Source organism: Leuciscus leuciscus (assembly GCF_965113295.1).
Source record: "Leuciscus leuciscus genome assembly, chromosome: 21".
In the NCBI taxonomy this organism is placed as follows: Eukaryota; Metazoa; Chordata; class Actinopteri; order Cypriniformes; family Leuciscidae; genus Leuciscus; species Leuciscus leuciscus.
This window is the reverse complement of record NC_138745.1, coordinates 25,633,571-25,649,048: the sequence shown is the minus strand read 5'-3', so window position 1 is coordinate 25,649,048 and position 15,478 is coordinate 25,633,571. Positions and strand designations below refer to the sequence as shown.

Sequence of the window (15,478 nt, the reverse complement as noted above, 5' to 3'; positions counted from 1 at the left end):
TTTGTTTTGTTTTAAAGTTAAAGTTTTAAAGTTAAAACAAGAAAAATTATCAGTCAGTGGGGTCAGAAAAATAAAATGAATTCAAAGGGAAAACAAGATTATTTTCTGACCCCACTGGGAAATATTTTAATTATCATAATATCATCATTTTTTCTTCTTATCAAGTCATTTTGCTTCTCCAAATGTGATCATGATTTAAGAATGTTTAGATATCTGTACTTGAAAACAACTCTTCAAAACACCTCTTAAAAAAAATTTCAAAAATGTATGCGATTTATTCCAAAGTTATTGCAAAATTACAATTTCAATCACATTAAATAAAAATACGGGCACACTTATATTAGAGTGATCAGTTGCCTTAACTTAAAAAAAGTGAGAAAAACCATTGCCTTAAAATTATTACGTAGTAAACTTCATGCGTAAATGAAAAAAATTAAGTTGATCTTGCTTATTTCTTCAAATACGCATGAAGCTACATAAAAAAAAAAAAGTACAATTTACTGTTCATATTGTATTGCGCTGCTATTGAGGTGGGATACTGGTAAGGTTAGGGACAGGTTAGGTGGTTTAAGGGTGGGTTAAGGGCGAAGAGAAGTGTCAACAGTGTAATTACAGCTGTAATTACATGCAGGTATTTTTAAAATATGTCCAATGTAAAATTATGTATGTACACAATAAGTGCATTGTATCAAATTATTCATTTAAATGTTAGTACATAAGTAGCTAAAGACGCCTAATATAAATTGGGACTAAAAATACAATCATATTGATTACAGTATCGGACACAGTAAGCCATAATAAAGCATTTCAGAAAAAAATCATAAGGGCATAATTTATAAACGGTTGCATTAATGCTGCTAAATATGCTTGTGTTCACCAAGAACCTTTTTTTAACCATTACAGAGATAGTGGCCTATTGAGTAGAGACAAAACACACTGCTTGTAATAATAACCAAGACAGATATAAACAGCAGTCCATGGACAGACATTTTCTTTTCTGCTGCTCCTCGGACCACACACTGCTCTACTGAACATCCCTGAAAACTTTTTGCATCACAAACATATGACGGCTGATCCAATTTAGGCAGAACCCAGAAGACTAAGACATATACGAAGAAAAGCTCCACTGCAATCCGCACCACCACGGTCAACAGGTACACCACCACACTGCTTTTGCTCTTGTGGAGGTCTATCACCATCCTACCACCAACAGTCATGGTGGGATCACCTTCGACACCTCCCTGCTCGCTTTGAGGTGCCATTTCTCTCTCTTTCTTCTTCTGGAATGAATATCGAAGATGGGAAGAAAAAAGCTCCATGAGAAGGACTGAGAGCACAAGAAGGACGAAGAGGAAATGCCATGCCATCACTATAGAACTGTCAAAATGTATATTAAAGCATGCTTTAATGCAGAACGGTAAGGAGCTGTTACAGTGGAAATCCTCATTTAGGCTTCTCCATGGTAACTGAGCCAGAAAGATGGTCACCAGGCGGATGCAGAGCAAGCCGAACCACATGGTCCGACCTTTATAGGAGGTGGTGGAATCCACTGCAGTGCGGAGGATTGGGATGAGCCCGGTAACTATCGCTGCCATTGCTCTCGGGTGGATGATTCTTCTTAATGCAAATAAGAATGTATCTGCACACAAAATAGGAAAACTTTCAATTACAGTCATATTACAAATACTCTATTTGGTACATTGTGTGATACAACATTAACATGATTTCAAAACAGCAGTGCAGAATTTTTTTAAAAGAACATAAACCAAACATACCTTTTTTTTAGAGGGAATGTAGAGTTTGTCCAATGCGGAAGTTGATGTCATTTTGAGCTTCGCTGAATATATAGCCTTCTAAACTGTATGTGTCATCAAAAACTGTTTCTCACACATTTATCCACAGTTAACTTGTTTCTTCACTTAGGGTTAGGGCCGAAGATCTGAAATGCAAGTTTTTGTCTAGAACTATAATTTTAACACTTTAAATGGTAAATTTTGAATACAAGGGCTTTCACCACTGGTTAAATTGTTTGACACACATACTATTTTGTTTATAATACTAATTTAATTACTTTTTTCCCCCCACAATTTATATAAACAGTACAATCAAAGTAATTTAAAATATGGAACTTGTTGGCTGCTTTCTTTCATTGTCCATGCCTACTCATACATTTAATTAATCATAAAAAGTAATTACAATAAATAAATTAGAAAATTAAAATTTTGTGTAGAAAGCATATCTAGGTACTAGCCTACTTATATTTGTCAACAAAACTAGATAAAATTTTTTTTAAATAATAGGAATCAAAACTTTAGTCAAGTGTGTCCAAACTTGTGACTGGGTATTGTAAATGAAACCATTTTTAAATAGGCCTATCATAAATATCAAAATACACCAAACTGCCAAAAATCTATGAAGTAGCCTATAATTTAGCTTATAGGACATTGGGGGTACAGATAAAGAACAAGAGGCGATATTGTTGTTTTACTGTATACCATAAGAGCATTATAGCAGGTCCAAGAAGAATCACTGTCATATTTACCACCACATTCACTGGCTTATTGCTTTTTAAAAAAAACTATTCAAACAATACAAGCTGTTCAAACTGTTTAAGAAAAATAAAATAATATATAAACTTTATTGGTCAGTTTATGGAGAAAGATTTATTGATTTAAAGTCATTGGTCTTGTGATTAAAATCAGCATTCAAATATTACACTGATTTGAAGTGTATAAACATGACATCAGATTAAATCTGTGATTATGATACTGAAGAGCAACATGAACTGACACTTTGATTCAGTTCATACCTTAAACATACCTAAGACATACCTTAAAAATAAAAAATAAATCCTTTCAGCAATCTTGGCACAAATCTAAAGATAAATACATTTTCCTACAATATCAAGGCAAATTAAAGGCATCTTTTTTTTTTTTTACTATTAATGCACTGATGCATTTAATCCTATTTAAAAATGAAATTTTATTGGTGTTTAGGCTTTTTGCAAGATTCTCTTTTGTGTTATTATAGAACAGCAGTACCAGGTGTTCAAAGCAGCCGACACAGTCAGCAATAAGTTTAGAGCCCCTCTTCCTTGTCCATATATACATGGTCTGGCATTGTCTGAAATGCAGACACCGGCACAGTCACTGGAACAGTCAGGGAAATAGCGGTGGGCTCAGATTCCGACGGTGACGCAGCACTTGGTGGGGATGGCAGGGGTTGGCTGGGCGCTATGTCTGTCTGAGGCAGGGAAGATGACGAGTCTGTGTCACGGTGGGTACGAAAGTGTTTGCGTAGGTAGGCGGCAAAAAGAAAAGCCTTTCCGCAAACAGCGCAACAATGTGGCCGACTCGTTGAGTGGATGCGCTGGTGTTTGCGAAGCCCAGCTTTGTTCAGAAAACCCTTACCACACTGGTCACAAATGTGGGGTCGTGGCTTGGGGTGCAGTTTCTCATGTGCCTGCAAATCAGCCACCTGAGCAAACTCTGCCTGGCAGGTCACACAAACGTAAGGGCCGTTAGGTAAAGCCGAAACTGTAGAATCAGACGGTGGAGAGATAGTGTGAAGGCTGGTATGGGCCTGTACTTCCTCCCACGTCCCGAATATCATATCGCAGTGAGAGCAGGAGAACTGAGGAAGGGTGGTGGGAAACATTTGAGCTGATTCAGGAGTGGCCTGGACCTGTAACGGTCTCTCGGATAAGTGTGTCCTCTCATGCTTGCGCAAACTTGATGACACAACAAATGACTTGAAGCACAGCTGGCATTTGTAAGGACGCTCCCCTGAATGCACCCTTCTGTGTTTGTTCAGACTGGAGCGCTCCGTAAACGACTTGCCACACTCGGTGCAAGAGAAAGGCCGCAGCCCGGAGTGCACTAGCATGTGACGCCGCAGGTCCCAAGAAGCGACGAAAGCTTTATCGCAACGTTGGCATTTGTAGGGCCGCTGACCGGAGTGCACACGCTGATGCACAGCAAGGTCCGCCGGCTGCCGAAACTTCTTAGTGCACTTATCACAAGGGTACGGCTTGAATCCTTGATGCGCCCGTTGGTGTCGGCGGAAACTAGAGGGATCTGAGAACATCTTGCCGCACTGTGGACACAAGAAGGGTTTTTCGCCAGAGTGGGTACGAAGGTGGGACTGGTACGAAGACAGCTGAGTAAAACCTTTGCCGCACTGCTCACACTGGTATGGCTTGCTCTTGGAGTGGATTCGCAAGTGGCACGCCAAAGAGGACGACCGGGAGAAGGCTTTGCCGCAGTCAGAGCACAGGTAAGGCTTCTCGCCCGTGTGCGAGCGCTGATGGTTCTTCAAGTCCTTCAGCTCGGTGTACGATTTACCACACTCGCCGCAAATATACGGCCGGTGGCCTTGGTGATTACGCCGATGCTTGCGGTACACTGAAGGGTCGGCAAAACTCTTCCCACACTCGGAACAAAAGTAAGGCTTCTCCCCGGTGTGTGATCGTTGATGCACTTTGAGTTTCGATAATGTGGGATAACTCTTAGAGCAATGAGGGCAGGAGTGGGGCCTCTCGCCACTGTGTTGCGTCATGTGGATACGCAGGCAAATGGCCTGCATAAATGCCTTGCCACAGTCAAAACAAACAAATGGTTTCTCCCCTGTGTGTGAACGGCTGTGGTTGCGCAACTCTGAGTGAGTCTTATAAGCCTTATGGCACTGTGGGCACTGGAACGGACGCTGAACAGAGTGGGAGCGCTGATGCTTGGAAAGCTGTGCTCGGCTGGAGAACGTCTTAGTGCACTTACCACAGGTGTACTGCTGCTGTTTGTCTTTACCATGTACTGACAGCTTGTGGCTCTGTAGAGCTGAAGGGCTGTCAAAGACCTCCTGACATGTCGAGCATTTAAAAGTGTGCAGAGTTTTTGGCAGTCTCCCTTTGCCTCTTCTTCTTGTAGGCTGTTCTGATATGTTGTCTTGTTCTTTGTTGGGCTCGGTCTCAGAAGGAGGTGGAGTATACTGCTCTGCAGTCGGTGGGCTACCTGGTTGCGGTGAAGCCATCCTGACAATGCTGGGGAGAACAACAAAATACACAAATGAGTGCCTTGAATTTATATTTTAACTTAGAGTTTAGAGTTCAAATTTGCATTTGACAGAGGATTTTATTTATTGTAACTTATATTGTTCGTCGTTACATTTTTCCATCTCTTTAATTATTTTCTTTTAATAAACAATACTTCTATAAACAATAACTAAGAATTTGCAAAAATAAATAAATTAAAATTAACAATAATATCCTACTCTTTTTACTCTTAAACTTGACCATTGCACTTTACAATTGACCAAAAAAAAAGTGATTTGTAGTTGCAGGTAAGTAATCTATTACATAATTTTACCATGGTAATCAATTCTTTCCAAATTCCATAATTCTTTAATGTTTTATGACAATGGTGGTGAATGACAAGTTAACACATTTATTGTAAAACTAGTATATAGCCTTTTGGCAGAAACTATTACCACGGTAAATATTTTATAAAGGATGGGGAAGGCAGCACAAAATGGCCGGCATTAGGACCTCAGGGACAAATAGGAAAGACGCTCGTTCTCAAAGGAAGTTGCCATCTGGACTGCCAATGTACATAACTGAATAACATTTCGATGTTAAGCAAAATTAAACATAACAACCATGATCAAATTGAAGCAATGCAAATGCAATTCAAAGAGCTTATAACCATGCCTTTAACCCATACAACTACTATTTCAGCAAGCACTATAACACAAAATGGCTGGCTTTAGGACCGCTGAAGATGCGAAGCAATTCGCAGTCGGATGCCTCTGTCACTTCATCATAATCGCTGCATTTTTAACAATACGTGTCCGTTTATATCTCGTCAGAATAAAAAAAAAAAAAAAAGATGGCTTACGTTACGTACCTTTTGTGCTACCAAGAGAGACGGTTGTATTTTTGACAATGAATTGCAAATCGTTTAATCTCAGCAGAAGGTCGGCGGCTTTAGGACCACGACGAAATTATCCTGCGAACGCGTAGATGTTAGCATTCATGACTTCCTCACTCTCCACCTGGGGAATGCCTACAACATTAACTCGCATTCATCACTCTGCTCTTTTGGTATTCTTGCTGAAGAGTTTCTGCTGACTACCGTGCATGGTAAGAGGGAAAGAATGGGGTGGAGTGAAAAAAAAAAAAAAAACCTGTGGGAGGGGAAATTATGCATGCTCACTTCAATGTGGATGTTCATTTGTTTTGTGCATAAAGTTACATAACAAAAATGTGAATGGGACCAAAAAAAAAATGGTGTGGTTATAATAACGTGTAACTGGTTATGCTTGTTAAAAAAAAAATTATTGCTATTACTTTATTGTAAGAGTTGCCAAATACAGTCGAATTGAACATTTTTAAAAATGCAAGCTGTCATTAAAATTAATGGCAGCATTAAAGAATGAACAAACAAGGCTCATGTTAATGGTTGAACACATTTTAGAAGTGGCGGATGGGGTATAAATAATATCATAAGCAACGTTTAACTATTTAAAAACGTATGTTAAAAGAAAACCGCTCTTGAGAGGAAAACGTACGGACTTTTTTCACTGATGCACATTTCCTGTTCCCTAGCAACAAAAGCAGGAAGTGAGTCGAGAGTGGGATGGGGAAAAGACAATTGTTAGAAAAGGGGGGACGAACACGCCCGTCCTGAAACTAAAATAAAGTGGACGGAGTGCCAACATTACATGCACCAACACCACATAGGGAGACCTCAACATTCGGTATGTGTACTCCTAACGTTATTTTTTGCTGTATCAGTTGGCTAGATATAGCCGCAGTTTCTAGCCGCCAATTGCTAACAAGCTCGCAGTGGAGTGGGATGCTACTGCCTCTCCCAAAAATATATTTTATTCCTCTTATCTCAGCGTTTTGTCTCATATATTAAATTAGTCAACTACTAGAGGACTATTACAACGATCGATTAATACACTGTCGAGATTGTGCTTGCGTAGCTAGCTGTTAAGCTAATGTACTGGAGAATGTTTGGTGTGTCAATAGAGCTCCATTGTGTGAGGTAGCCTGTCATCTAACTGCTGGAGCCCGTCAGTCAGTTGATCCTTCATGCTGTCGGATTCCGATAGATATACCGCGTTATTTTTGTGGAATGATGTTATATTTAAAAATTAGACCTACTATTAGATTAAAAACTAGAACTCAGACCAACTAACTTAACGTTTAAGATTCATGATGGATGGTAAATGGTCTTTATGGATATAGAAACCCCTCCATGTACTTTGATTTTATAGAACACCTCAAGTTGGTTTAATTGTTGTTTGTAAAAAAAAAAAAAAAAAATCAGGTGTTTTTGCCTGTGTTTTATGCTTAATGGACACTTCTTTTAAATTAAACCATATTTGTTTAATAAAGGAGCAATTCACCCTGACATGAAAAGTCATTATTTACAAAGAGCCCTTTGAAATGCATTTTATTTTGTCCCAAATTCTGTGGTTTAATTGTTTTCCATTTAAAACTTAAATGAATAATTCATTAAAAGTTTTAACAATAATAGAGGCCTATGAAATCTGTTTTATGTATTTTCAAATATTCAATTTTTGGTTATTTGGTGTTTTCATTATGTAATACAAATTTTTAAAAATGTATTATCAACAACTGTGGAAATCAAATTCTGTCCTAATTTATTTTGAGTATGTGTAGATGAAGTTGCACACATCATTCACACTTTATATTTAAACAGCTGTCTCTTTGTGGTTTAATCACAAACACTAGGGCTCAAGCCAAGGACTCTTCTACTCTTGTCCTGGAGGGTCATTGTCCTTCAGAGTTTAGCTCTAACCCTAATTAAGCACATCAAGCTAATCAAAGCCTTCAGGATTACTAGAAAGTTACAGGAAGGTGAGTTTGTTAGGGGTTGGACCTCAACTCTGTGGGACTGTGGCCCTCCAGAACCGAAGTTTATGAGCCATGCACTAGTCATAGTCACAACATTGTTTGACTTTTAATTAATTCTACAGGCCTACTTTTGCTTTATTAATTCAGTTGATAATTATTTCAGTTTGCCAAGGTGCTTGATACAGTAGTCAATATTTGAAGTGGATCAAAACCTTCCATCAAAGTTATACATAAATTTTGACCTATCTGTTCTTGTCTTAGGACAACTTTGATGAACTTTTTTGATCCTCTTCAAATGTTGACTACTGTATATTTAATCACTGGATTTCGCAATTTCATCTGTGTTTTTTTTCTTCTTTTTTTCGTCATTTAAATCATAGGGTCCTATTTACTCACTCTCATGATGTTCCAAACCTGTAGGAAAGATTTTCTCCTAACAGCATAAAAAATGAAAGATGTCAGGCAGAATGACCATTTAGTCCATACAATTAAAGTGAATGTGAGACTTTTTTTTAAACAACATGAGTGTAAATAATGATATCATTTTTTTATGTTTGCATGAATTTTCCCTATGAATCAGTGCAGTGTTTTATTGTACAGTAATGTTAAAATACTTAATTTTGTTTAATTAGCTTACTTATTTTATATAATGACTCATTGGTTGTCAACTCTGAGCTTTTGTCACATTAGAGAAAGCAATGCTAATGTTTGCTTTTTATCATGATTGACTTTTTAGTTTTTTGTTGCACTACTGCCTTGTGTGAACTTAATAGTAAATAATGTATGGGTTTTCCTGTTACAGATTTCATCCACTGCCTGCACTTGCACCATCCTCCCAATGACATTTTTTCAATGGAATGGAACAGAATGTATTCTCAGCTAATTTTTTGCCTTCACGTTCAGGCCTCACCGAACAAGCCATTTTGATAATAGTTAGGACAGGTGTGTCCCTCACACTCATTCAAGCTGGCTCTTATTGACATTTCTTATTATACTATAACGTTATGGCTATGCAAGATCCAGGCATGCCCAGTCGTTTGGAGCATATAGACACTTTTCATCAGTCAGAAGAGGAACGCAAGTTCAAATGTGAGGAATGTGGACGAGGCTACAGGCATGCTGGTAGCTTGGCTAACCACAGAAAAACACACACGGTTGGCTCTTTTCAGTGTCATATATGCTCCAGGAAGCTCTCCAATGCATTGGCTCTCAAAAGCCACTTGCGCATCCACACATCTAGAAAGAAATATTCTTGCACAGAATGTGGAAAGGCTTTTCGTCTGGCAACTCAGCTGGTCACCCATCAAAAGGTCCATCGCAATAAAGAGTCTCATGTCATGACAAACGATGTTGCAAAAAGTCATATTGAAAGTGGTTATAAAGATGACGAGTTGCTGCATCTAGATGATGTGGATTTTGACATTATGCCAGATTTGCAGCCAGACATGAAGCTGAATATTGCTCCAATGAGCAGCCTTTGTAATGATGCAGAGTCCGAACACATTTCAAACTCAACCCCAGAAAGTGACACAGCAGCTGAAGATGATGCTGGAGACAGGCCGTTTAAATGTGACTCATGTGACAAGACATACAGACATCATGGCAGCCTCATAAATCATAAGAAAACTCACCTAATGGGAATATTTGAGTGTCCATTCTGTTTTAAACAGTTCAACAATCTTGCTGCCCTTAATAGTCACCAGCGAATCCATAGTAAAACCCGAGGTCGTCTCAGTGGACAGAACTCTAAAGCTGCCCTCACAGAGTGCAAGCAAGAACTTGCCCCACAAGTTATGCCACAGAATGGTGATGATGATATACATTTTTGTCACCTTTGTCAGGTTACTTTTGCTAATGATGATGAGTTTCAAAATCATATTCTGTTGCACAACTCCTCTTCTGTGTCATTTGAGCTCCCTACCAGTTTGTCAGAGGAGCACAATTTCTCGTACAATGAAAGTGTTACTCATTCCCCAGATTCTAATCCTTATCCCCCCACTAGTGACACTCCACCATTGCCTCAGTTACTCAATAAAGTTGTTGATTATGACCAATCAGATGGGCCAATGGAAAATGGGGAAATGTATCTACCTAACCCTTTGGATGACAATTCATTGACCGTACATGCTCAGGGACAGCCTATGGCCCTACCATCAGAGGACCTCAACCCTGATCATTCAAAACCATGTCCTGATAACATCAAAGTAGAAGATGATGACGGTTCTGGTCGCCGCTTCAGGTGCAACATTTGTGGCAAAAGTTACAGGCATGCAGGCAGTCTTATAAATCACAAACGATCCCATCAAACCGGGATCTTTCAGTGTTCCATCTGCCGCAAGAGCTACCCACATTTGGCGGCTCTGCGAAGCCACCTTCGGATTCATAAGGGAAGACCCACATCTTTGCCTGCTAGTTCTGAGGGTGACTGGCTTTCCTCAGAACCCTTAACACATGAGAACCAACAGGGCTGCTTTTCATCACATGAGGGAGATGTAAGTGGAATATTAGACCTTCCTCATGACTTGGTAGACTCTGTGCAGCATAAATCAGACGAGGAGTATGTGGACGAGACAAATGCTACTGAATTTCATGAGCAGTTTGACAATTCCTTCCCAGATGAGCACCTACCTCAGGACGAACACCTCATGGAGAGGCACATGTGTGCAGACTGTGGTAAGACATTTACTGATATTGCAGGAATCAAGTCACACACATGTCCCCTCCTGATTCAGCAGTATCAGACCATGACGAACGACTCATCCGGTCACATGGACTTTCAAAACACAAAGCATCAACATTTCTTAGGAGAGTCGGGTGAGGATATTGGTTTTGAGGAACACAATGGCAGTGCAGCTGAGGCCTATTTTAGACAGCAGACCTTTCATGACAACATTCATGGACAAATGAGTGACAGTGAAGATCAAGCTGAGTGTGAAGAGGATGATGGAGAGATGTATCAGTGCTCAGTTTGTGGGAATCACTATAGTAACATGCGTGCACTGCGAAGCCATCTCCGAGGTCACACTCAAACCCATGCTGCACCTTCAGCATCTGGCCCGTCATCTGTGTCTTCTCTAGAGGTCAAGAGAGATGAACAGTGTGAAAATCAGCAGAGTGAATGCAGTCTGATTATCTGCAGCACTTGTGGAGAGAGCTTTACAAAGAAAAAAGACCTACAAGCCCACCAGCTCTTGCATAGCAATATAGAAGGTAATACGCCAGATCAATTTGTAACAGACCACCAGAATGAGCTCAAACCAAAAGTGGAAATGGAAGGTATTATTTGTGGGAAATGTGGCATAAGCTGCAGCGATCTTTATCACCTCAATAACCACAAGTGCACAGGACAACGAGATGGACAAGTGGGGGAGAAATGTGAGGAGAAACCGCTTCTTAGAAATGCATTTCAACAAGAACTTTTACAGGAGAGTCAACATGATGGAGAACGACAGTACAAGTGTGACCAGTGTGGTCGTTCATACAGACACGCTGGATCTTTGCTCAATCATAAGAAGTCTCACAAAACTGGAGTGTTTCGCTGCTTTGTTTGCCAAAAGCGTTTTTATAATTTGTTGGCCCTCAAGAATCACCAGAGGACACACTTCGATGTTAAGAAGTAAGTATATAAAATTTCTGAATTTGATTGCTTTGCAAAAAGTATCATACTTCATCTGTACTGTTTTTTTAGCCAAGTTCTTGTTTATCTGATTTTTTATTCCCTTTCTCTTCTAGGCATAGTTGCACAGAATGTGGGAAAGCATTCAAAATCTATAAACAACTATTGAACCACCAGAGGGTACATCAAGAAAACAAGGCTAAGATTGAAGAGCTCAACAAACAAATTCAGACACTCATGCAGATGAGTGGAAATGCCTCAGGGAGTGGAATGCAGGCACTTAATTTCGGCAGAAAGAGAATGAGCAGACGCCATAAGCAACGGCAGACCTCTAACAGTGATAAGTCTAGCCAAGAAAAGAAGGGCCAGATAGGAGATCCGAAGGGCCAGATAGGAGATCCCAAGGACCCTCGTCCTTTTGTCTGTGATCAATGTGGGCGAAGCTATCGGCATGCGGGAAGCTTGGTCAACCACAAAAACTCACACAAGACAGGTGAATATTACTGTGCTTTGTGCAACAACACTTACTCCAACCAGCTAGCAATGAAGAACCATTTACGAATACACTTTGCCGTCAAAAGATACCGCTGCCAAGAATGTGGAAAGGCCTTCAGAGGAAACAAACAGTTACTCAACCACACTTGTTCGACCACTAAAAGAAATGCAGCAGCAAGAAGAAAGGTCAGGGGCCACAAACAAAAGGATTTAAAATGCAAGACTTGCCGTCTTGTATTTCCAGATAACGAACTACTTCAAGGACACACCTGTTGCAAAGAGACTGTCTCTGATTCTGTCCCCCCAGGAAATGTAGACCGTACGGCCCTAGGAAAAGAGGAACGACCATTCAAGTGTAACATTTGCAGTCGAAGTTACCGTCACGCCGGTAGCTTGTTGAACCATAAGAACACTCACAAAACAGGCAATTTTACCTGCTCCTTCTGTGCCAAGCCCTTTTCCAATCCCATGGCTTTACGAAACCACACACGCATTCACACGCAGAAGAAAAAGTATGTCTGTCCTACTTGTGGTAAAGCTTTTCGTCTCTCCAGTATCCTGTACAACCATCAAAAAATCCATGCACGGGGAGCAACTCATTACAGCTGCCAAACGTGTGGTAAAAGGTTCCAGGGAAAGTCTGGGCTAAAGAGACATCGCTGTTACCGAAACGGAAATCCGAACTCTACTGTAAATCAAGATGGTGTGGACAAATGCTATACGTGAGTCAGATTGTTTCTTAAATGTTATCTAAACACCTATCCTTTTCAATCCTTCATAATTTCATTGTATCTTATGCCAGTATTGTCCTTTGTTACAGATGTGATCAATGCGGACGCTCTTATAGACACGCCGGTTCCCTTCTCAACCACAAGAAGACTCATTCTGCTGACCTCCTGCACTGCACTCTCTGCCTCAAAACATTCACAGATCCTCTGGATTTAAAGAGCCACTCTCAAATGGCTCGCCACTGCTGCCCAGATTGCGGGAAAACCTTCTGTGAGTTTTCACACATGCAGAGCCACATGGAGGTGCATAGTAAGGGACTCCCCTATTACTGCAACATATGTCAACAGAACTTCCCAAACCTGGCTAGTTTTCAGCAGCACCAGGAGCTCCATGGCAGCTTACAAGGGCAGTCGCACCATGAGCAAGGTATGCAGATGCAGCAGGATTTAGACTGGGACTCTACACTGGACCAGCAGATAGGAATTCAGAGCCTTCCTAAGATCGATTCAGCTTTTAGCCGAGTACATGGCTTCCCTGAGCCGCAAGACCAGCAGGAAAGTAGTGAGGAATACGGTAGGGAGGAGAAGAGTCACGTGTGTGAGCACTGTGGGCGCACTTATCGCCACGCTGGTTCACTGCTCAACCACAAGAACAGCCACAAGACCGGCTCCTTCTTCTGCTCGGTCTGTCAGAAGGAGTTCACCAATCTCATGGCACTGAAGAATCACCGACGCATTCACACAGAACCCAAACGCTATCAGTGCCTGGAGTGTGGCAAAGCCTTCCGGGTCTCCACCCAGCTTATCTGCCACAGGCGCATCCACACCAAAGAGAAGCCCTTCTCTTGCCTCCTATGCGACAAACGTTTCTCTAGCAAGTCTAACCTCCGGCACCATCAGAAGATGCATCAGAATACCCAACAGACCTACGAGTCCTCCTTCAATATGGATGATAATGCATTAATAGGACTGGGTGTGGACCCTTTCCTCTGAGGCCTCAGTTCAGTCTTGTCACCCCAAGGGAAGATTTCAAAACAATATTCTATTACAAGAGGAAGACTCTCTCCACCCAAGGCCTAATGCCAATAATCGTACAACATCAGGTTTTTTGCTGTGCTTGTCCAGATGGTGTTGCACACAGATGCTAATCTCGGCGAGGCTTGCCTCTTTTACTGTTGTGTTTTTAAATATAGTTATTCAAAGGACACTTAAAGCTGGCATTGATAAGATACTACCTCTGGTAGGGACAGTAATACTGTAGACATTTTAGAATAAGTGACAGTGCCTGTCAGAGACCATTTTAGAATTTTTTTATTTTATTTCATTTGTTTTGTGTTCCCACACAGTGCACAAATTGTATGGTACTATGATAGATCTCAGACTGAGAGCTTGGATGAGTATTTCTGTCCAAACTCTTACCCAGTGCTGCCTTCAAGAGTCCGACCGATTAGTTGGCGTAATCGGAGGGGGAACAGAATACGGTGTTCTGTTTTTTAAAGAAGGGTATTATGGGGGGTAAAAGGATATGTGCTATCCTTCTCATTATGTTTATATTAAGTGCTTCCGTTTTTTCAGGTTATCATACTGCTCATGGTAAATTTGCTGTTATCACGTCATCTTCTCATTAAGACCACTGTACACATGATGTTCCTGCAGTTTTACAATGAATGACACTGGTAAAGCTGTCAAACAGCAACCTACCCTAAGGCCTGTCCTGTAGAAAATCTCAAAGATATTTATTTATTTAAAAATAACCATTTATACCTTAAGCATATTTCTTGTCTTTATTACTGTTAAATGTGGTACACATTATGCATGGTATTAAATGTGTGATAAATGCTAGATTGGTTGAGTACGTAGGTATTTTAGATAATGGTTGTAAACACTTCAGAAATACCTCTTTACCTCTTTAAAAGCATTCACAGCAGTGTATTTGAAAGAACAACAGAAATATTTCAGTTTTCTTAGCGCATACTTTTATACTAAATGTTTTATGATGTGGAAGTATATTCTTCACAAGATGTTGGAGCACAAAAAAATTAATAAACCCAAAAATCCATGATCGGTCGGGCTCAATTAGGGCAGGAATTCACAGACTAAACGTTTTGCAACAATTTTTTTTTTTTTTTTTTTTTAAATGCTCAGGTCTTGCAACTTTACTAGACGCAATGTAAGAAAATACATTTAGCTTGATGCTTCTGGCATCAAGGCTTCTATGTCTGTCTTTAATGCCAGATTGAATTTCAATGTGCCATTTCATATCACCACCCTACTTGGATTAGAATTATGTGTTAGATGGTTTCCTTTTAAGCCTATAGATCAGTGCTTACTGATTATTTAAGAGTAGGAGTTGCAAACCTTTATGTATTAATGGCTTCATTAGAACTTAAACTGACAATTGAGACTCCTTGTAATCAGATGCATATATCTTAAATATAAATTATTTATTTTTGTTCACATGATCAATGTTTCTTTCTCAAGTAGGGACCTTAATAAGCAGATGATGTTTATTTGTAGGTGTTGATACCCTCACTTTCTTGAACTGAATAAAAACAATATAACAGTGTGTTTTGGCTTCTTTTTCTGCCTTCCCTTATCTTTATTGTAACACTTGAATCCCTTGCAGTTGCAGAGCATGACATGATTACTTTAGAATATGCAAATGAGAAATGAGTTCGCTTTGCTTTCATATTTTCTTTTAAAGTGTGAATGCTGAAAAAAGATGCTTTCAAGAACACATTTAGGAAAAATAAATTGTCA

At 40.0% G+C, this 15,478-nt stretch overlaps 3 protein-coding genes across 4 annotated transcripts; 1 reads left to right on the top strand and 2 right to left on the bottom strand.

The window, feature by feature from the left end:
• Positions 1–17: 17 nt before the first annotated feature.
• On the bottom strand, positions 18–2,490 carry gjz1 (gap junction protein zeta 1). The gene is made up of 2 exons (XM_082151792.1): positions 1,776–2,490; positions 18–1,639 (listed from the first exon to the last, which is right to left on the bottom strand). The coding sequence occupies exon 2, from the start codon at positions 1,593–1,595 to the stop codon at positions 891–893; it is 705 nt and encodes a 234-aa protein (XP_082007918.1). The 5' UTR covers positions 1,596–1,639; positions 1,776–2,490; the 3' UTR covers positions 18–890.
• Positions 2,491–2,624: 134 nt separating this feature from the next.
• Positions 2,625–6,037, bottom strand: znf668 (zinc finger protein 668). The gene is made up of 2 exons (XM_082151784.1): positions 5,898–6,037; positions 2,625–5,035 (listed from the first exon to the last, which is right to left on the bottom strand). Exon 2 carries the CDS (start codon positions 5,023–5,025, stop codon positions 3,079–3,081), a length of 1,947 nt encoding a protein of 648 aa, XP_082007910.1. The 5' UTR covers positions 5,026–5,035; positions 5,898–6,037; the 3' UTR covers positions 2,625–3,078.
• On the top strand, positions 5,996–15,286 carry znf646 (zinc finger protein 646). 2 transcript variants are annotated; one of them, XM_082151772.1, is made up of 5 exons: positions 6,003–6,133; positions 6,599–6,750; positions 8,682–11,495; positions 11,612–12,712; positions 12,811–15,286. In XM_082151772.1, the coding sequence occupies exons 3-5, from the start codon at positions 8,884–8,886 to the stop codon at positions 13,709–13,711; spliced, it is 4,614 nt and encodes a 1,537-aa protein (XP_082007898.1). In that variant the 5' UTR covers positions 6,003–6,133; positions 6,599–6,750; positions 8,682–8,883; the 3' UTR covers positions 13,712–15,286. The 2 variants fall into 2 exon arrangements, with proteins under 2 accessions (XP_082007899.1, XP_082007898.1); XM_082151773.1 differs by lacking the exon at positions 6,599–6,750 and having other exon boundaries at positions 5,996–6,133.
• Positions 15,287–15,478: the final 192 nt, after the last annotated feature.